The 21,680-nt window shown below is 31.7% G+C and overlaps 3 protein-coding genes across 5 annotated transcripts in view; 2 read left to right on the forward strand and 1 right to left on the reverse strand.

The window, feature by feature from the left end:
- Positions 1–911: 911 nt before the first annotated feature.
- LOC115887283 (putative transmembrane protein INAFM2) lies at positions 912–15,612 on the forward strand. 2 transcript variants are annotated; one of them, XM_030906671.1, is made up of 4 exons: positions 912–1,157; positions 3,090–3,350; positions 3,482–3,598; positions 14,211–14,347. In XM_030906671.1, the coding sequence occupies exons 2-4, from the start codon at positions 3,121–3,123 to the stop codon at positions 14,314–14,316; spliced, it is 453 nt and encodes a 150-aa protein (XP_030762531.1). In that variant the 5' UTR covers positions 912–1,157; positions 3,090–3,120; the 3' UTR covers positions 14,317–14,347. The 2 variants fall into 2 exon arrangements, with proteins under 2 accessions (XP_030762531.1, XP_030762530.1); XM_030906670.1 differs by lacking the exons at positions 912–1,157; positions 3,090–3,350; positions 3,482–3,598 and adding an exon at positions 11,950–12,942 and having other exon boundaries at positions 14,211–15,612.
- A 26-nt stretch (positions 15,613–15,638) lies between these two features.
- Positions 15,639–18,295, reverse strand: LOC115887282 (digestive organ expansion factor homolog). Its single transcript, XM_030906669.1, has 5 exons — positions 17,128–18,295; positions 16,831–17,073; positions 16,151–16,777; positions 15,916–16,092; positions 15,639–15,854 (listed from the first exon to the last, which is right to left on the reverse strand). Exons 1-5 carry the CDS (start codon positions 18,196–18,198, stop codon positions 15,687–15,689), a joined length of 2,286 nt encoding a protein of 761 aa, XP_030762529.1. The 5' UTR covers positions 18,199–18,295; the 3' UTR covers positions 15,639–15,686.
- Positions 18,296–18,552: 257 nt separating this feature from the next.
- The window catches only part of LOC115887372 (AT-rich interactive domain-containing protein 4A-like), a 46,367-nt gene continuing 43,239 nt past the window's right edge, over positions 18,553–21,680 (forward strand). For both annotated transcript variants that reach the window (XM_030906784.1, XM_030906785.1), the window contains exons 1-8: positions 18,553–18,912; positions 18,965–19,075; positions 19,129–19,288; positions 19,346–19,514; positions 19,622–19,840; positions 19,902–20,094; positions 20,157–20,535; positions 20,593–20,912. In XM_030906784.1, the coding sequence (XP_030762644.1) occupies positions 18,910–18,912; positions 18,965–19,075; positions 19,129–19,288; positions 19,346–19,514; positions 19,622–19,840; positions 19,902–20,094; positions 20,157–20,535; positions 20,593–20,912 (1,554 nt within the window). In that variant the 5' untranslated portion in view covers positions 18,553–18,909. The remainder of the gene's footprint in view (positions 18,913–18,964; positions 19,076–19,128; positions 19,289–19,345; positions 19,515–19,621; positions 19,841–19,901; positions 20,095–20,156; positions 20,536–20,592; positions 20,913–21,680) is intronic.

The following is a 21,680-nucleotide window of genomic DNA, read 5'->3' on the forward strand; positions in this document are numbered from 1 at the left end:
CCTTTTTTGCCTCCCTTAATTACATTTAAATTCTATTTTTAAAATGAGGAGATTTTATCCCTATTATAACATGTGCAATTTACAATTTTTTTCTTGGAATAAAAAATGAAGCTTGGGTTATTATATACCAAAAAGGCCCTGACACTTTTTTCGTAAAGCCCCAGGAAAACGGTTAAAACCGATACACTAAAGGGCCAAAGAACGGGTTTTCCGCCAATATTGGCCGAAATATGGCATGTAGATGATTTTCATGATCGCCAAATGTAAGATTGGGTCCTTAGCTAAATAATGGTCCTCGCACTTTTTTCCGTAAAGATGTAAAAAAGAAACCAATTCGACTATTCGTAATTATGCAATTTTCTTTTGTTTACGAGACTTTCCGGAAATCCCAAAAAAGCCACTCACGAATAGTTGTTTTTTTTATTAAAATATGTGATTAAACAAATACTTCAAACTTTCCGAGTTGCTTAAAGAAAAAATACAAACAAATACAAACAAATACAAATACAAATAAAATATAAACACATACTTATAGTTATTAAATACATGAAATCTATCTTCGGAGTGTATTAAGTCTAGAAAAGAAAATTCAGGGATCTTCGAGGCGGCACATCTCGAAAACTATATACCTACTAATTCTACGTAAAAAATGATGAGGACCATTTTTGCAGAAAATTACATAATAATATTCATTTATTCGAAGAAAATTGTAAATTGCATATTTTGGCAGATATTTGCGAAAAACTGATTTTGGGCCATTTAAATTCTATTTTTAAAATGAAGCATTTTAATCCCTATATTAACATAACTGTTTCATCAAAATAAATTTTTCGTCGACTGATACAATTAAAACTGGAGCATCATGTATATCGGAAAAGCGTTAAACAAACAAGTAATAAAATAATTTTTTGCCGGTGCGTGGCTTTGGCGCATGTGTAACAAGTGGAAATAAAATGGAAAACAGCATCGGAAAATTATTTGTTGCCGTCGGGACGCTTCAAATAGTGCCATAAAAGCATCTGCGTCCACGTTATCTAAATTAAATTGCCGTGAAACCACCTTCAATTTATTCACTTTCGTTCTTGGGAGTGGACTAGCATGTTCAAGCGATCGATAGTATCAATATCCTGGAGGAAATAACATTTTTTTGTGAATTGGTAAGTTAATTTGTTATTTATTATTTATTGCAATATAGCTTCATCAGTAATACGTTTTAATAAAAAAAAAATAATACCCGAATTAATACCATAATTAGATAAAGAAGAATGTATATACCGGGTGCGTCTCAAAAAGTGGCTCACCCCCTATAACTTTTTTATTCTTTCAGATAAAAACCGAGATTTGGTATGTTAGTATATGACTTAAATTAGGATTGATTGACGTATTCAATTGTTTTGGTCACTTCCTCTGTTTCATCGGAAATTACTACAACTTTTGATTTTTAAATGACACCCTCGGTATTTTTTTACTTTATTCGATAGAAAATGACTCTTTGAATAGAATGACATATCATATGTCAACTTTTGATATTTAGGCTTAAAACAAAATTGTATTTTAAATGTCAATCTAGAGTGCCATAGTTGTGATAAAAACACTAATTTTTAATCAAAAGGAGTCTTGGAAAAATAGATCTGATCGTCTAATGTTTTGTCCTGGTCGGTTAAAAAATGCCCAAATCATATCTCAATTTTTTCAAACGGAACGAGGGTGGCTTATTGGTATATTTGGAAAAGACATTTTTTTACGAATAATTTGATACCACACACTTAATACCAATTGGTATTTCGAGTCAAATTGTCGTTATGAACAGCATGTTGCAATATCAAATAAACCATATTCGAAAATGTCAAAAGTTGACATATGATATGTTATTCTATTCAGTGTCATTTTCTATCGAATAAAGTAAGAAAATACCGAGGGTGCCCAAGGTTATTAAATTAATAAAAAGTTCTAGTCATTTCCGGTGAAACAGGAAGTGACCGAAAACAATTGAATACGCCAATAAATCCTAATTTATGTCATATACTACGGTATACCGGGTGCGTCTCAAAAGTGGCTGACCCCCTATAACTTTTTTATTTTTTCAGATAAAGAAACGAAATTTGGTATGTTAGTATATGACATAATTTAGAATTAACTGACGTATTCAATTGTTTTCTGTCACTTCCTGTCTCACCGGAAATGACTACAACTTTTGACTTTTAAATGGCACCCTTGTGTATTTTTTTACTTTCTTTGATAGAAAATGACATTTTGAATATAATGCCATATCATATGTCAACTTTTGACATTCTCGCTTAATAAAAAATTGTATTTTAATATTCAATCTAGAGTGCCATGTCTATGTTAAAAGGACTAATTTTTAATCAAGAAGCCTTGGAAAAATAGATTTGATCGTCTAATGAGTTTAGTATCTTGTCTGAGCCGGTTAAAAGATACCAAAATCGTATTTTTAATAATATCTTAATTTTTTCAAATGGAACGAGGGTTGCTCATTAGCATATTTGGAAAAGGCATCTTTTTACGAATAATTTGATACCACACACTTGGTATTTTGACTCAAATTGTCGTTATGAACCATATGTTAAAATTTCAAATAAACCATATTCAAAAATGTCAAAAGTTGACATATGATATGTCATTCTATTCAGGATGTCATTTTCTATCGAATAAAGGAAAAAAATAGTGAGGGTGCCATTTAAAAATCAAAAGTTGTAGTCATTTCCGGTGAAACAGGAAGTGGAACGAAAACAATTGAATACGTCAATCAATCCTAATTTTTGTCGTTTACTAACATACCAAATCTCGTTTTTTTAACCGAAAAAGTAAAAAAGTTATAGGGGTGAGCCACATTTGAGACGCACATGGACAATATAAATCTTAAAAAAGACGTTTTTAGTGCGTACTTTATATTATTTGAACAATATATTTTTTGTTCGCATTGAGGCGGGTTATGAAGATGATCGAATTACCGTGTGTAATTTTGAAAATTTACTTTACCATTCCAAGCATCTTTTTTCATACGAATACTTAAATAAATCGCCATCTTATACCACTTTTAAAAAATATGAGTTTATTTCGATTTACAGAAATATGTGAAGTGCTTCTTATTTTCCGAAAATGTCATCTGAAGAAAACATCAGTAAATCCCAAGATGCTCCCAAAGACAAACCCAAAGCCATAAGAGTACTTACAGTCATGGCATACGTTCTTAGCGTGTCCATGGCTGCTATTCTGCTTTCCATTTATTATATTTTTATGTGGCAAGGTAGACCCCATCTTGGAGCCCAACATATTGGCGATATAGGATGCCCTCCACCTTTCAAAAATTGCACTTATAACGTAACCAGGTAAATATGAAAAGTTATCATTGAATAGAAACTTAGACAAACTAAAAAATATTTATTAAATTTTGGATTGGAATAAAAGTTGGAGGACTAATTGGTATAATGAACTATACATTTTGTATGTTATATTTTAGCATTCAAAAATTTATTCCACGGTATGAAAAACTAATATCAGAAGATCAGCTACAACAAAATATTACAGAGGCTGTAATTCAACCTATTTCAACTGAATTATCATCAGAAATAAACAGGTAAGGAAGACGTAATAAAAATTAAAATACAACTAAAACTAATACTAAAGACTAACTTATAAGTTAGTTTGTGCTAATACCCAAAAATTCAATTTTTGAATTAATTGATGTCAGTCAATCAGTGACTGAATTCATGAATTTCATTGATTTCAGTCATTTCATTTCAGTCGTCAAAACGACGTATAGTAGGGCAATTTGGTTTACCATATGTCTAATTTAAGATCTTTTACTATTTGTAGTTCCTGTACAAAGTTATATACAGGGTCGCTTTTATGTATGGAAACGGTCGATTATTAGGTAAAATATAGGAGGTACCGCAAAAAGTTAAATACAAAAATTATAGGGTTTTTAAATGTCTATCGGCGGGTAATAAATTTATGTATACAGGGTTGATCATAAAGTTGTGACACATCAAAGTTTCATTTTTTTAAATAGAACCCCCTGTATATTACTGCATAATAATATTTCAATTCATCCTTCAATTCTAAGCAAAAATCAAAATACACACAATGTACCTCAAATCAACCGTTTCCGCGTTATTGACTATTGAACATATCACTTAAACAATTTGATTTAATGAATTTCAATATGTTCAGTTTCATTTAATGATAACATTCTGCCGAAACTGTGATACTGTTGTAAAGGGTTTTTAAATGCCTATTGGCTACTAATAAATTTAAGTATACAGGGTTGGTCATAAAGTTGTAACACATCAAACTTTTTTTTTAAATGAAACCTCCTGTATATTATTGCATATTTCACTTCTTTCTTCCATTTTAGGCAATAATCGTAATACACAATGTACATAAATTGAAGAATTGAAATTTTAAAACAAAAATTTTGTAATTTCCAGACTTGATATAATATCATTTTATACATCTATAAATGCTAACTTGAGAACTAATGTCAAATATTATTAAGTATCACAGTTTCGACAGAATGGCTTCGATAAATGAAACTGAACATATCGAAATTAATTAAGTCAAATTGTTTAAGTGATATATTTTCAAAAGTCAGTAACTCGGAAACGGTTGGTTTGAGGTACATACATTGTGTGTAATCGGATTTTTACTTAGAATTGAAGGAAGAATTGAAATATGCAGTAATATACAGGGATATGCATATGCAGTAATATACATACTATTTTAAAAAATGAAACTATTATGTGCCACGACTTTATGACCCACCCTGTATACTTAAATTTATTACTTGCTAATATTTAAAAATCATATAACTTTTGTATTTAACTTTTTGCGGAACCATCTATATTTTACCTAATAATCGACCGTTTCCATACATAAAAGCGACCCCGTATAACCCAAGATTGTATAACTATAATTATGTGTAACGATTAAAACTAGCTTCGAACATAACTTGCACACTCTCGGTATAATATACATTTTATAGAGCCTAAAAATTATATTGTACAGGGTTTTCAGATATATTTAGGGCGACACCTTCAAGCGAGTTAGTAAAAAACTTTAAATACAGGGTGTTCCTTAATGATATGTTAATATTTAAGGCGGGGTGCTTCTTGGGCCTATTTTAAGAAAAACCTTCATATGAATGTCTGTCCTAAACATCTTAACTTTTGAGATACAAGGTGGTAAAATTTTCTAAAAAAACACTTTTTTTCATAATTACTCTGAAGTTGTTTTATATCTTTTATGAAATACATATACATACACGTCTTCTATGCATAAAACTGTATTTTTTGGAGTTATGTAATTTGTTTTATTGTATGCACAAACGATTTCCACACATCAGTCATCGTCTCAGATTTTTGGCGATTTGATACTTATTTTTTTAAGCAAGAACTAGGAGTCCGACGAAAAAAAATCAGCAGATGAAAATTGTTTAAAGATGAATGAGGATTATGAAAATAATTTTTAGTCTAAGACTATTTTATCCTTTAAAAACGGACGCCACTGGTATAAATAATAAAATTGTTTGTTCATGAAAATAGCCATTTTGATCCCCAAAAAAATGGCCCCAAATGGACCAAAAATCAGTTTTTCGCAAATATCTGCCAACATATCCAGTGAAATTTTTCTTGCAATAAAAAATGAAGCTTGGGTCATTAATCTACAAAAAGGGTCCTGACACTTGTTTTCGTAAACTCCCAGGAAACGGTTAAAACCGGCCCTAAAGTGTCAAGGAATAGGGTTTCCGCAAATATTGGCAGAATATGGCATGTAGATGATTTTCATGATCGCCAAATGGTCCTTAGCTAAATAAATAATCTTGATACTTTTTTCCGTAAAGTTGTTCGGAAAAAGAAACCAATTCGACTATTCGTAATTCGTAATTATGCAATTTTCTTTTGTTAATGAGACCTTCCGGAAATCCCAAAAAAAAACGGACACAGCCGCTCACGAATAGTTGTTTTTTTATTAAAAAACTTATTGAATACTTCAAACTTTCTAAGTTACTTAGACTCTAAGAACAAATGTTAATAAAACTTGACAAATAAAGCTATCAGTGAAATATTAAGTTTGTAAAAATCTGAAAATTTTTGGGCTAAGGAATGGTTTGCCCGGTTTTTTTATTATCATAAAACATGACAAAATTCAAACAAGTTCCAAAATGTGATAGCTGTTATTTCTACCTTTTAAATGAACTTTGAATCATCAAAAAATATTAAATTTTACCCGAGCTATTAAACAATTTATCCTATCAATCAATGATACGCATATGAAATCTATCTTCAGAGTGTTAAGACTTTGAGAGAAAATTCAGGGATCTTCGAGGCGGAATATCTATACGTAAAAAATTATAAGGACCATTTTTCAGGTAATTACATAATCTTTATTCCAAGAAAAAAATTGTAAATTGCATATTTCGTCAGATATTTGCGAAAAACTGATTTTTGAGCCATTTTGGGCCATTTTTTCGGCCAAAGCTGGCCGAACGCGGTGTTACAATTTTTTCTCCAAAAGGTACACAATCCGCCTGAAAAGTCCCAGTCAACGAATTAGGCCGTGGTTTCGACCTTCATTTACTGGACTAATCTTCCAACTCATTATAACAAAAAAAAAAAAAAAATCGTTCTGTATATAGGGTGGTCCGAACTGTATTCCGGAAACTTCGGCAGCATATTCTGCAGATAAAAATAACTAAAAAAGTTCGTATAAATGTTTCGGAGATACAGCGTGTAGAAGTTTCATTTTTATTTCAATTTTTTTTAAATAATTTCTGACCTAACTTCGACATTTGAATGAAAATTGACGTCTCGGAGTTTTTGACATGAGACATTTGATTTTGCGCCACCTACATATTTTTTAGTTGGTTTCAAGGGTAACAACTTTTCGTCCGTACTATATAACACTACTGATTTAAAAAATACATTTACGACGGTTTTTACGTAAAAAAGGTCTCATGGTAAAAATCGCCACGAGTAATGGTTCTAGAGATATTTGGAATCGAAATTATCAATACCTGTCATCATTGACATAAAGTCATGACACAAAAATCATTTCAGTCAAAAAACTGTCTACCCATATTTATTTTTTTGTCAATAAAGACACATGTATTGACTATTTCCATTCTAAATATCTTGAGAGCGATTGCTCGTAGCGATTTTTACCTAGAGACAGGGCCTATTTTACCATAAGGCCCGGTGGTCTGGGGGCCCGTTAAAGGTTGTAAAATATTCATAATTTCTTGAATTTTTGAATTTTATTGGAAGAGGACCCGAATTTTTGCTTGGGCCTTAGGGCCCGACCAGATGAAAAATAGACCCTGCCTAGAGACATTTTTTACGTAAAAAATCACGGAAATGTACATTTTTTCACTGTAGTTTTATACAGGTACGGGCGAGAGAAAAGTTATTACTCTTCAAAACAGTTAAAACACGTGTAGGTGGCGCCCCTTACAAGTAGGATGTTGACTTCAAAATCAAATTTCTCATCTCAAAAAAAACAAACACCAATTTTCATCCAAATATTGACGTTACTGCAGAAATTATTTAGAAAAATCGAAATAAAAATGAAACTTCTACATCCTGTATCTCCGAAACTAAGCATTTTAGGACAAACATTTATACGAACTTTTTTACTTATTTTTATCTGCAGAATATGCTGCCCAAGTTTCCGGAATACAGTTCGGATCACCCTGTATATATCAATATATTCAATTCTTTGTAAGAATTCGCGGTCAATAACAAATATGTACGAACATCTGGAATTGATACGGTGTTTTTCTTTTATGAAAATGCCGTACGAATGCCTTGGGGAATATGTAAACAATTTTTCAGATATATTTAGAAATGGATAGTGGATCATGTTGACACGCTGCTTGTTATTGTAATGTAAAACGTGTGTACATTTGTACATATCGATTTGTTAGAACAAGAAAAATAATAAGACAATATTTACAAAGGGCAAGTTTTGTTGATTTACTTGGCTAAAATCTTCATGATTTTATAATATGTTTAATTATACCTTATTTTAACTCCGTATAAATATTCTGTCTGTATTTTATGCATTTTTTAACCCGTTACATCCTATTTTCATTTGCGAGAAATTTCTGGAGCACGTAAGCTATTGCATGTATCTAAATCCAATTAGAGTAATTAGAAACATGATAGGGTTTCCGAGGACGCAAGCTCTTGTTTTAGACCGTCGTCAGCCATCGATTTTCTTGCTTATATACAGGGTGGCCCGTTAGTCCGAGTACATCTAATATCATCGTTAACAAAAATATGAAAAAAGTTTTATATACAGGGTGGCGCACCTCATTCTCCTCCGTTGATTATACGAAAACGGAAAGATGTAGAAACAAAATATTTTATGGATATATGTGGGGAGACAATGTGCACAATTTAAAAAATTTAAATTATTTTGAATATACAGGGTGTTTCAGGACTAAGATCCATATAATATAATACCTCCCGTACATAGCGTTTAACGCCTTGGGAGTAGCAAGGTACATGAGCTCGCCATGCTAGAGCCGTTCGGTAGACAAGGAAGGTAATGTGGCTAGCACTACGCTTCAACCTTAGATTAAGAATAAAAAGCTTCAACCGCCTATTATTACCTCAGGATTGTGAATCCCAAGTACTCATTTAAGGCTGAGTCCACCTGGGTACTTAAACTATTTTTATTTTATTAAATCTGATGGCTGATCAAATGCCGGCTGTAGGATTGGGACCTTATTGGGACCCACAACCTTTAGATTGGTAGACGAGAGCTGTACCTCGACGCCACCGGGCACCATACTAAGATCCATACCAAAGTTATATTTTTATTATAAGAAAAAATATAAGATCCATACCAAAGTTATATTTTTTGTTATAGAACACCCGGTATTTTATTTCATTTTTGGATTCTTGGATCCAATAAAAGGTATATATTATAAGAAGGGATAAATATCTTTGATTTTTGAGATATTTAAATATGCATGCTACAATAGAATAGATTATTAACACCCTGTACATTACTACATTACTTTTCGGAATTAATTCCTGTGCTGAATTTAAAGGTGGGGAAATGCACTTTACTGACAAATGTTATTGCTTCCTTAAATTTATACAGGAGTACCTACCAAAAATTGCTGATCTATTTTATATAAAACTTCGTTATTTCAAATGCAACCCTGTATTTTTTACATACCATATAATATGATCTTACCGTTTTGAACTAAACTAAGCACCGTTTTTACGTGAAAAAGTCTCAGATTTTTTTATCATCTGTTGAAATTACTGTATTTCTTATGACAAAAAAAAGTTGTCAAAAACAAGTAGTACCCTCTACCTTAATGGAAAGTGTCCCTTCAGGACTGTTATGGATTTTCCGAGGGGTGTCTCACTATTGGAATTACATGTACATTTTCTTGGCAGTCGCTGGCAGTCATTGGCAGTCTTACGGCAGTCGCCTATAATAATTACATGGCATTAGGCAGTCTTCTTCGCAGTCATTGGCAGTCACTTGCGCGTAACATGATATTTTGGCAGTACATGTACATTTTTAACCCAAGTGAGACACCCCTCGGGATTTTCACACTATCGCCATTCGTTTTAGAATTAAAATGTGTGTAAAAGTACCAAATTTCAAGAAAAACGGTTTACCGATGTTATTAATAATAGACAAAATATATTATTTTTATTTATACTTTCGAGGGCTGTAGCTTTTTAGGGCATATATTTATAAAATCTGTTCAGAATCACCCATCGAAGTTAGATATATTATTTTTTAATACCCTGTATATTTTTGTATCGAAATATAAAATATATATTTTTTAAAATTTTATCCTTTACTCCTACGTGGAGCATAGGGCTTCAATTTATACTCTCCAGCGGGTTCGGTTGTTTGCAATTAATATGACATCTCGCTATGAGCAGTTTACTGCTTTGATCTCGTTTTTAATTGTCCTTTGCCATGTATGTCTTGGACGATCAGTTCTTCTACTGTCTTCTGGATTCCACTCAATAGCTCTGCCAGCAATTTTGTTGCCTCTTCGCCTTAATACATGACGAATCCACCTCCATTTTCTCAGTTTGATCTTTAATCTCATTGTACACTTGCCTCTGTTTGGTTAAGTTCCATAAATCCTCACTTCTGATAGTATTTGGCCAGAATATTCCTACAATTTTTCGCAGAATGCAGTTTATGCATACTTGGAGTTTGTTAATTACTGGCGATGTAATTTTCCAGGTCTCTGCACCATACAGCAATACTGACTTGACATTTGAATTGGAAATTTTAAATTTGTAAATTGAGAGTACATGTGAGAGTACTGTCTAGATCCCCAAATATTGTTGAGGATTCCAAATGTTATTCTGCCTTGTTTATTCTATTTATGATATCTTGCTCTGTGCCTCCGTTGTTTGATATTATACTACCCAAGTAAGTAAAATTATTTACCTCCTCTATAGGTGTTGTTCCCATGATAAAGGGAGCGACATTGTTGGTACAAACTCTCATCGATTTAGTTTTTTTAAGGCAAGTAGTTTTGATACCATATCCGCGTAACTATGAGAAAGGAGACAGATGTCATCTGCATAACTGAGATCTTTTAACATGCTAAAGGAAGTCCACCATATTTCACGATGATTCGCGATAGACTATCATCCAAGAGGATATTAAAAAGAAAGGGGGACAGGACGGCAACCCTCTCTCACCCCATTCCGAATGCTGATGGATTCGCTCCATTGACCCTTATGCAAGACGGCACAATGAGAACGAAATATAAAACAGCTTGTTATAATCTTCTAGAAAAAAGCTTGTTAAAATCGTTAGAAAAAAATCCTACACCCGGCATTTCATCAGCCGACTATTTTTAATAAAATAAAAATATTTTGGGTACCTAGTTCGCCTCTGCCTTAAATTAATACTTGGGATTCACCATCCTGAGGTAATAATAGGCGGTTGAAGCATAACTATGGTTGATGCGTAGTGCTAGCCACATTACCTTCCTTGTATACCGAACGGCTCTAGCATGGCAAAGCTGTACCTTGCTGCTCCCAAGGCGTTAAACGCTATATACGGGAGCTATTATTATTATAAAATCGTGAGAAATTTGATCATATTTCGACTATAAAAATTTAAAGAAAAAAATATATATAAGAATCGCTTATAAAACGTCCTTCGACGTTGTGCGATGCCTAGTCGCCATTGATTCCGTTCATTCCAGTCTCCGTCACGCAGATCCCTTGAGCTCATCGCCTTCTTGACACCCTCCATCCAGTTTGTCCTTGGTCTTCCTGTTTCCTTCTCTTTTGTGGAAGCCAGTTTAGTACCTTCTGAGGCAGTCGCGTGTTGTCCATCCTTCTCACGTGTCCATACTACTTCAGTTGGGCACTCTCTATGTCCTCTACTATTTTTTGTCTACCCATTTTGTCCCTGATTCTTTCATTTCGTACTCTATCCAGCCTATGTTCGTGCTGATCTCCTTATCGCGTCCATTTCTGCTGCCAGTAATTTATTTCTTTTGTTATTCTCTGTCAACCTCCATGTTTCCGCCCCAAATAACAGATTGCTCTTGATTATCGTATCATAAATCCTTAGTTTTCTGTCTTTACCTATTTCGTTACTCCAGAGTATATTATTCAGACATTTTATTGCATTTCTGGCCTTGACTATTCTCGCGCTTATTTCATTGTCGTATTTCCCGGATTTATAAAAAGTAACACCTAGGTATTTGTATTCGTTACATGTTTGTATGTACTCATTATCTAGTTTTATTGCTGTTTGATCCGATCCAATGCAAAGATATTTAGTTTTTGCGATATTCATCTCCAGTCCCCAAACTTGGTATTCCTCTTTAAGTTTTCGTGTCATATATTCCAAGTCATCTTTGTCTCCTGCACAAATAACTTGGTCGTCGGCGAATTGCAAAGTGTATAAGCAAGGATACTTCACTTATTGGTATGCCCATGCCTCTACACTTGCTTTTCCAATGCTTTAAAACTTGGTTGACGTATATTTTAAATAAAGTTGGTGACAGGCAACACCCTTGTCTTAATCCTTTTGATATTTTAAATGGTTTTGATACTTTATTTCCAGTTTTTATCGAGGAACAAGAATTTTTATATATCTTTTGTATTGCTGTTATAAGTGTGTGATTTAATCTGGTTAGTTTAAGAGATTCCCACAGTTTGGTGATAGGGACGCTATCGTACGCTTTCTTTTTTCTAAAGAAAAATATTTATATTAAAAAAAATAAACAGTTCAACGCCATCTGATGTTATGCGTCTGCACTATACTCCTCTGACGCTCTAATCGAAGAAGCCGGCAGAATCAAATTCCGTATTCCTCAGGGAAAATGGCGCACACCCGATCGATAGATTTTACTCGGCCAGTGAACCGCTTCCGCGATTAAATCACAACAATCTCGCCCCAATTTCCCTCCCCTCGATTAACCAACTAACACACATTTCTTTTTCTTTTCTAAAATGATCGATCGAACCCTTAAGAACTACACCAACGCTCACAACTTCGCTTCAGAACTTTGTTTTTCATTTTTAAACCCTTAAAAGACTCCAAACCTAGGTTACAATATTTCTAACAACGAATAATAATAAATAAGGATAATGTCGTATAAATCCAACGGCATCAAGCTCACCAAATGTGATTCTCAACAGTGGAAAACTACATCGGTTGTGATAGAGACTGGATCGGTTAAATTTGCTGGCGAAGAAGCGAAAGACCGGCTATATGAGCCGAAGCATAAGAAAAAAGCTGTAAGAGTGTTGACGGTGGTGGCCTATGTGTTTTTTGTGTCATTGGCTGCGATTATGTTGTCCTTATACTATATTTTCCTGTGGAATGGAGATGAGAAAGTTGCTGCTAAACTAGCCAGTCGTCAGTTGCAAAATACTACCAAGTGCGATAATATTCTCGAAGGTATAATAATATCAAACCTATTTGTTTAAAATATCTTCAGAAATGCAGTACTCTCTACCGTAATTTTAAGAGAACACTCAAAATTTGAGTGTAATATTTATATTAACAAATCTAGGTCTAGGATTTAAAAAACAGAAATAAATTCAGACATAGAGGGTGTTTCAAAACACATGTGCCATCTCTCGTGGGAAGATTCCTCATATAGGTCCAATTCTGCTGTTGTTTCGTAGCCACAGGGGGTTTAGAGTCTTAATTTTTTTCGATTTATTATAATTTTCTTCTTAAATAAGTACTTTTAGCGATTGGAATGAAATTTTGACGGTAAAAGTTACTGTAAGTGCGACATATTTTAATGCTAAGGAAGCGTCCACATATTCACCAGGGACGTCTGCATATAGAATATTTTTCTAAAAAAAAACAGTGTGCCAGTGAATTTTTATTTATCTTGCTTGCAAAATTGTGTAGACCATTTAATTCCGATAAAAAGTGATCTCTAAAAGTGATCAAACAGCAACCTTTAAATTGTTTATCATTAACTGGCCAAAGTGTTATAAGTACTCATTAGTTAGCATTTTTTTCGAAATATGCTGTAGGTAGCACTGTACACAAATATATTTAAATTATTTGACTGTACATCAGTATTATAACCTTATATAAAATTTAATAATAAATAAATATAAATAATTTATTAATTTTTTATAAATTGTGGATTAATAAAAATTTATCGTTTATCTCATCAAGCAGGCAGAAATAGACAAAATATCAAGAGACAACTTTTAATCGGTATTAAACGGTCTACATAATTTTGATAACAAGAGAAAAAAAGTCAGCGGCGCACAGGTTTTTTTACAAAAATATTCTAGTGATAACCCTTATGCACGTCCCTGGTGAATCTGTCGACACTTTTTTAGCATTAAAATATGTCGCACTTATAGTAACTTTTACCTTCAAAATTTTATTCGAATCGCTAAAAGCACTTTGAAGAAAATTATAGTAAATAAAAAAAAATTCAGACTTTAACCTAGTGTAGCTACGAAACAAAGCAGAATCGGACCTAAGTTGATATGAAAAATAAATCATTTTTACCGAAGGAATTTCCCCACGAGATGATGATGAAAATTTTGCAAATATAATATTTGGCGACATTCTTCAAACACAGGACATAAAATTAATTGGAACATTTATTATTGAAATATTCAGACTTTAAAACATATGCCTAGGTAATATATAAAATTTTTGAAAAATCTAACCATTTTTTATTCTTTTAGAGCTTCAACGTCAAATACGTCTTCTGCAGAACCAGAACCCACCCCCATCTCTCCAACCAACCATAAGTCAACCTTCAACAACACCAGAAACCACGACGTGGTTTGACGAGGATTTTGCCAACTTTCAGGACAACCAAAAATCAGACAATTTCGAAAAACTACTAAACTTAAATGATTATCCATACAACGAAGTTCTCTAGGCATAGATAAATACAATTTATTTAAAAAAAATAGCAAATAATAGTAATATATTGCGCTTTATCTTAATACTGCCCATTCCTATAACTCTGTTGAATTTGATAACAATGCTTCCTTAAGACAGTATTAGTTGATAAGTTTTTGGCGCTCTGATAGGCCTATTTAATTTTAAGAATATTTCTTATATAATAATTATGCAGAAAAAATTTAGATGCCTTGCTAATAATTATACTAGGATAAATATTAAATAAAGTATGTCTAGTGAAAGAATAAAGTGACAGTTTTCTGTCACAGGTAGGTCGTTTGTCGAAATCTTTCCTGACGCATGGGCACACTTTATATAAGTACCAATAATAGAAATTATCACATTACCAATAATAGAAATTATCTATAATTAAACACCAAACAGTTAAAATATCAACATAGATTTATATTGTACAAAGATAAGTAAAATTTTGTTAACGTTCTTGTGATAAATACGATTTTAGATAAAAGATACTAGATTATTTATTTTAAATATAGTGTTGTCCCTATGAGTAACTAAAAGTAATATAACATATGATTTTTTATAATAAAGTCAGTTAAAAAACTATAAAGCTTACCAAATGAAAAAAGTTTAGACTTAATTTCGTTTAAAAAGAAAATATAGTTTTTAATTAAGATATCCCATGTAGTGCTAAGCTATTTTTGTTAACTTGTACAAAGTTATATACACGGTGTCTCTTAAATAAGGGCAAGTATTTTAAGGGGTGGTAGATCTGGAATCTGGACAAAAGAATATTTTTTTTAAGTCATTTTTTTACATTTAAAAACAACGCTTACCATAATATTATATTTGTATGCTTAAAAATAGGTAGTGTGCGTTTTTCTACAATTATTAGTAACGCACAATTAAAATTAATTTAAAAAAAAGATTACTGTGAATTTATAAACATACAAATACCCAGAATATTGGTAAAAAGGAGATGGCAGTATTACAATATGCGCTGTCAAAAGATTTCAGGTAATAAATCTACAGCAGCAATTTTTTGCAAGATAATAACATTCTCAACAATTTAAATAAAAACACATGGGCATGTTTCTGGTGTCAATATACCACCAGTTAAAGTACTTGCATTTATTAGACACCTTGTGTAAACATAATTTATTCTTGTCTATAATATTATAAGTAATATATTTATAAACATTTGATATTATCATTATAAGGACTTTTTTAATAAATATTTAAAATACCAATATTGTGTCTTTTATTAAAATAAATATAAATTACAAAAAATATTAATCTGAACCAGTTACCACCATATGAACCTTTCTGTCTGATTGTAGCATTTTTGCAGCACTCTCAGATCCCACTATTGAAGCTAATTGTAAAGCATCATATTTTGTATATATCACAGATACAGTCATGTTAGTCATAGTTCCTACTTTTTTATTCATGTTGATTTCCTAATGAAAAAAAAAATTAAAATGAATTTTAAGTCAACAAATAACAAAAAAAATGTCTTACTTGCATCAAATTGCTCATTTCATAATAAAAATGAGGAAAATTTGGAGGTTGATAAAAGATTAAATGTCTTATTCCTTTTACTCTTATTCTATTATAAAAATGATGTCTTTCTGTGTACAAAAGAAAATGGGCATCTCCATGGTAAAACATGTCTCTAGCTCTCGCAACTTTTCCTTCCTAAAAATACTTATTTTTGAAAAAATAGTTAACAAAAAATATTATAGTTCAGTTTTACCTTGGAATATTCACAAATTTGTACAAAGCTGATGTCCTCTTTTTTAAAATAATTCCTTAATCTTACAAAATCATAATAACTAGGTATATAAATTAAAGTTTGTTTCATCAAACTGTCTCTCTGCTGAGGCAAAATTCTGTTAATAAAGAAATTAAACCTAGCCTCTATTGCATCTGTTGGACTGTTTGCTTCAAACCTTTGAAATAAATGAGGTAGCTGTATAAAAACTTGATTTATAGAGCCTGCTTGAACTGGATTCGATACTCTTGCTTTTCCAGCATAGTTAAAACACTTTTTATTAAATATTGAGTTGATTTCTGGCAATACGACTGAAGAAAAAATTAGTGTTTGTCTGTAATATTTAGCCCATAAATTCAAACACCACTGTCTCACTCTAGAAACGTCCGTTCCATGTAAGTTCTTAGGTTTGAGATGCATGTGATTAAAAAGATGCATAATGTGATCCCAATTCTGCATAAAAAATATATCAGTTTGATCAAGAATTAAGAGTTCAATTGAAGTAAGGAAATCAAAATCTCTTTCAGGTTCTCCTTCAGCTCCTATAACTGTTCTTAAACCCAATGGAGAAGCTATTAAAATGTCTGATGAATAAAAATCGGCATATAACTATAAAAAATATAAAATAAGATACTGAGGAATTAATTAAAAAATAAACAAACCTTTAGACTTTTCTTAGTAACAGAAATGCCTATCTTAAAATCATCCCCTGTATTTCCACAAAATGTCTTTTCATAATCTTCAGGTTTTGGATTCTTTTTGGGAAAACTCAATTCATTGCCAGAATAGTCCTCTATAAATCTGTTTTTCTTTATAACATTTCCCTTATCTTCTGCAAACATCAAATCAATTATTGTATTCACAATATTAAGAGCAGAGCTTTTAAATGGAACTACAATCAAAACCTACAATGAAATCAGAAGATGAAATTGTTTGAAAATAAAATAAAAGACATTTACTTTTGGTCGCACTAAACCTTGATCTCTAAATTCATCAGGAACATCATCCTTCTTAGATAATTTTGCATTATGATGTACAACTTTAATTCTCGTTTTTAAAACATGGTTTACTGCATGTAAGCTATAGACAAACCTAATTTCATTAGCATTATCAAATGTCCTGTATGGATAATACAAATCTTGATAATTATTGATAATTGAGAATAACTCTTGCTGCAGGGAAGTAAAAATTGTTTCTCCTTTAATCAAACTTCTATTGGCATTTATTATATTTTTTGAAATTTGAGATTTAATAAATATATCACCTGGTTTACTATTTTTATCTATTTTCTTAGGGACTTGTCCCAGTTTGGCATAAGTTGTATTATCTAATTTTGTTTTCAAAAAACCTTCATTATTGCATTTGGGAATTTGAAAAATAACATTACCAAGGTGTGTCCAATATTTGGATATTGATTCAGTTAGATTTGATGGTGATTGTAAGGATTCTAGGAGAGTAGTGTGCAATTCATAATTTGTATGATTAACAAAAGGATCCTTTAAATCATCGAAAATAATATCTTCTTCATTTTGATTAACTAATTCTTCAGTAAATTCACTGTTCTTCAACTCCTCTTTAAAAGATATATTTTCATTATCACTCTCATCCCCTGATACACTATTATCATCTTCAGATTCTGAAACTTCAGGTTCTGCTAAATCTTCATTTTCATTATTCTCTATCTCACTATTACTATCACTCTCACTAATAACAGAATCAACAATTTTTCCTGTAAAAGTTTCTCTTAATTGTTTTATTGGATCTTCAAATTCGGCTACATCACTATCATCTGAAGATTCCTCTATAACTTGTTGTGGACTATGTGATGGTGGCTGATCGTTTTTAAACTTTTTAAATTCTCCCTCTTCCTCATTATGATTTGATTTTCTCTTAAAGTTTCCCTTAATTTTATAAAGACTGTATGTTTTCTTTTTATTAAAATTGTTACCTTGGTTTCTCTTTTTACCTTTCTTATTGGATATAGAAGGACCTTTTTTTACCACGTCTTTGTATTTTAATTTTCGACCCATTGTACATCCAATATCAAAATCAGAAAACACAAATCTAAATCACAAAAAATAAATCAATAACTGTGAACAATAAAACATGCAATTTTTTTAGGGGTTATGTTATGGTTATCAGACATCAAACAATTTTATATATGACAGGAACGTCAACATATATAATTTTTTAAACATAATTTGTAGCAACAGTATTTATCAGAAGTTATAAACAAAAAAGAAGAACAAATTTCATCAAATCCACTTTTTTTGCCAAATAGCCCTGGCAGCTCAGGCCGTTAAACTGAAATATTCTTAATCCACTTTTTTATCTATGGATAAAGCAAAGCGTTGTTGCGAAACTTTCTAAAAGAGAAATTTGACAAACCTGTAGAAGTAGAGTGATGGCTGTTCTCGAGTGTAATTTGTATAAACATCAATCTAATTTTTTTTAGTTTTTGTAATATTTTACCATATTTATCTTCTTAAAATTCTTTGAAATGTAATTATTATGAGCAGTGATGATAGTCACACATAAGTTGTGCTTTTTTTTGAAGATATTGTGCAGGTTTTAAAGTGAATAAAAAAAACTATCTTATTTAAGAAGTGGTCCTTTATATCTTCTCTTAACTTTATATCGTTACATATTCTGGTATACCCATTTTCTTGTTAGTGACTCTGTTATCAATTACACCAACAAGATCTATGATTTGAAATCAAGCCCTTTCAGAAAGCGCGAAAATGGTAAGTAAAAAATCATTGTTCTACTTCTCAGTTAAAACGTCGTAATTTTTAGCAAGTGGACGATCCTCCGTACTTATCCGTAGGTACTGCTGTAAGTGCAAAGTATAAAGGAGCTTTTTGTGAAGCAAAAGTTAGCAAAGTAGATCGTATTGTGAAATGCAAGGTTAGTCAACTATGTTAACTAGGTATTCAGAATACGATCACATTTTTTTATAGGTAACATTTAAAATGGGCTTAGGAAATGCAACAGTAACTGACAATGATATAAAAGGAACTCTTAGAGTAGGTGCACATGTTCAAGTCAAACATCCTGATCGAAAGGATTTAGTAGATGCAACTATTACTAAAATACAGGATTGCAGTCAATATACAGTTGGTAGGTTAACCAGAGTATGATTTTAAGATTTTGTCATAATAAATAGTTTCTCATTAGTTTTTGATGATGGGGATATCACAACTCTTAGAAGAACGGCCCTTTGTTTGAAAAGTGGAAGACATTTTAATGAAAGTGAAACATTAGATCAATTGCCACTAACACATCCTGAACATTTTGGTAATCCTGTGGTGGGTGGCAGAAGAGGCAGAAGAAACAGGCAATTAAAGTAATTCTTACCTTTAAATAATTTTTTTCTTCATTTATTAGTGCTTTAATAATGTGATGTCCTGCCACAGTTTGAAATATTAGTTAATGTATAAATAAAATAATTAGGGATGGAAGTAGTGATGAGGAGATTGAGGAAGAGAATGAACCTGATTTAGAAGGTTACACACAAGATATTGGAAGGGTTGTGAGTGTTGAAACTGGTGAAAATAAGAGAGGAAGGGAGAAATGGTTTCCTGGTCTCATAGTGATACCATCTGCCCAACCAACTGTTAAGATTAATGTTAAGGATGAATTTTTAATCAGATCATTCAGAGATGATAGATAGTATGTGAATTGACAATATTTACTTTATTTTCTGAATTTGTATAAATACTTTGCTTTGCAGTTATACAGTACCAAAAAAAGAAGTAAATGAGTTTAGTAGAGAACAAGCAGAACGAGCTGAGAGTGCTGGTTTGCAAGAAGCAATTCAAAAAGCTATAAAATTTTTAGATCATAATGAGTTACCATTACATTGGGAAAAAAGTTCTCTCTTCAATCTGTCTGCTGATAGTGACAGTTATGACAATGCCAGTGAAGTAAGCCATAACTTTTAAAAACATTTTAAATTTAAAATATACATATAAAACACTTTTTTTAGAGTTCAGAAGACGAACAGAGTGAAGAAAAGGATCGTTTTGTAGCCCAATTATATAAATTTATGGATGAATCTGGTACTCCCCTGAATAAAACTCCAGTAATTTCAAGTAAAGACATAGACTTACATAGATTATTTCGAGTGGTTCATAAACTAGGTGGTTACAACAGAGTTACCAATCAAAATAAGTGGAAATCCATTACTGGCAAGCTAAGGCTACCTGTAAATCAAAATATTTCCAATCAGGTTAAGTCTGTTTATAGAAAGTGCTTGGTGAGTTATGAGGCTTTCCACAGATCATTAGGAGTGACTATGTTTAATCCAACGAGGCCTAAGAAAAGTAAGGGCAGAAGTTTGATAAGGGACAAAGATAGGACTCCTAGTAAGTTTTAAAAAAAAATGTTTTTTTTATGTTTTATTTTATTTTTTATATTATCAGTGAGCAGTCCAAGACCAGAACGCGATGATGAAAGTGTTGATAAAATTCTTAAGAAAGAGACGCCTGTGCAGGAAAAAGTGGAACCAAAAGCAAAGAAAAAAGCTGAACCTAAAGAAAAAGAAGATAGTGGGCGTAAATCAAAGTTAGGAGAAATAAGTGATGCAAGTAGTGACGTATCTGAAGTTGCAAGTACATCAAGTATTAGGCCAAAACGTTATGAATCAAAACAAATTAAAGAAAAAGTTGTTAAACCGCCACAAGGAGAGAAAGTTAAACTTTTAGTAGAAAAATTTGAAGAGTCAGAAAAAAAAATTGAAAAGGTTTGTACATTCGGTTGTTTAATTGACTAAAATATCGCAGAATTACCTAACCATACAGAAACGACATGTGTGATCTTTTCATGGATCAAATTTTTAGGCTATAATTGAGGCTTCAAGTTGCAAAACCCGCCTTATCCATTTTTTTTAAAAATGGCTTAATAACAGTATATTAATAATGGGACCCTGAAATCTACATAAACATAGTCCTAAACTGCAGTAAAAGTCGCCTATTTTTAAAATCCGTCTTATCCGCTTTTTATTGTCATTATTTTTACAAATTCTCTCTCTCTCTCTCTCTCTCTCCGCATTTTTTCATAAGCTTTTTACACAAGTATAATATAACATTACCATTGACGTCTTTTCAAATGCTTCCTTAATTTTAATAAAAAAGTATATTTAATAAATCAAGTTAGGATGCAAATACCGTGTGATCGAAAAAAAAATGGCGTCCAGTTAGCTAGGAAATGACGATCGCTGACATTCCCATAAAAAATTTACATGTATATAATTTATTTCTTATCCGAATTATTTTTGTGTGTTTTTTTTTGTTTAAAAATTAAATAATTATAATAAAATTAATTTTTATTTCTAGAAAAACGAGATACCAAACAATGATTCCACTCAATGGACACGTTTGTTTTTTGGTAAATTAACGCTTCAAACATTTGCTAAAACAGTTTTGGCTTATTATCTCCAAACAACGTTTGTGGGATAATAAGGGTTTTGCACTTTTACGACTCAATTTTATTAACGCCGGTTGTCAACATT

This window comes from Sitophilus oryzae, unplaced genomic scaffold (genome assembly GCF_002938485.1).
Source record: "Sitophilus oryzae breed Bouriz unplaced genomic scaffold, Soryzae_2.0 scaffold_562_pilon_pilon, whole genome shotgun sequence".
In the NCBI taxonomy this organism is placed as follows: Eukaryota; Metazoa; Arthropoda; class Insecta; order Coleoptera; family Curculionidae; genus Sitophilus; species Sitophilus oryzae.

Bases quoted from the DNA above. Each gene is read 5' to 3' on its own strand.
- LOC115887283 (XM_030906670.1), top strand. From the start codon at position 12,630: ATGTCGTATAAATCCAACGGCATCAAGCTCACCAAATGTGATTCTCAA. The intron at 12,943-14,210 runs GTATAATAATAT...TTATTCTTTTAG, and splicing joins GTGCGATAATATTCTCGAAG to AGCTTCAACGTCAAATACGT.
- LOC115887282 (XM_030906669.1), bottom strand. From the start codon at position 18,198: ATGGGTCGAAAATTAAAATACAAAGACGTGGTAAAAAAAGGTCCTTCT. The intron at 17,074-17,127 runs GTAAATGTCTTT...ATTTCATTGTAG, and splicing joins AAGGTTTAGTGCGACCAAAA to GTTTTGATTGTAGTTCCATT. The intron at 15,855-15,915 runs GTAAGACATTTT...TTTTTTCATTAG, and splicing joins AAATGAGCAATTTGATGCAA to GAAATCAACATGAATAAAAA.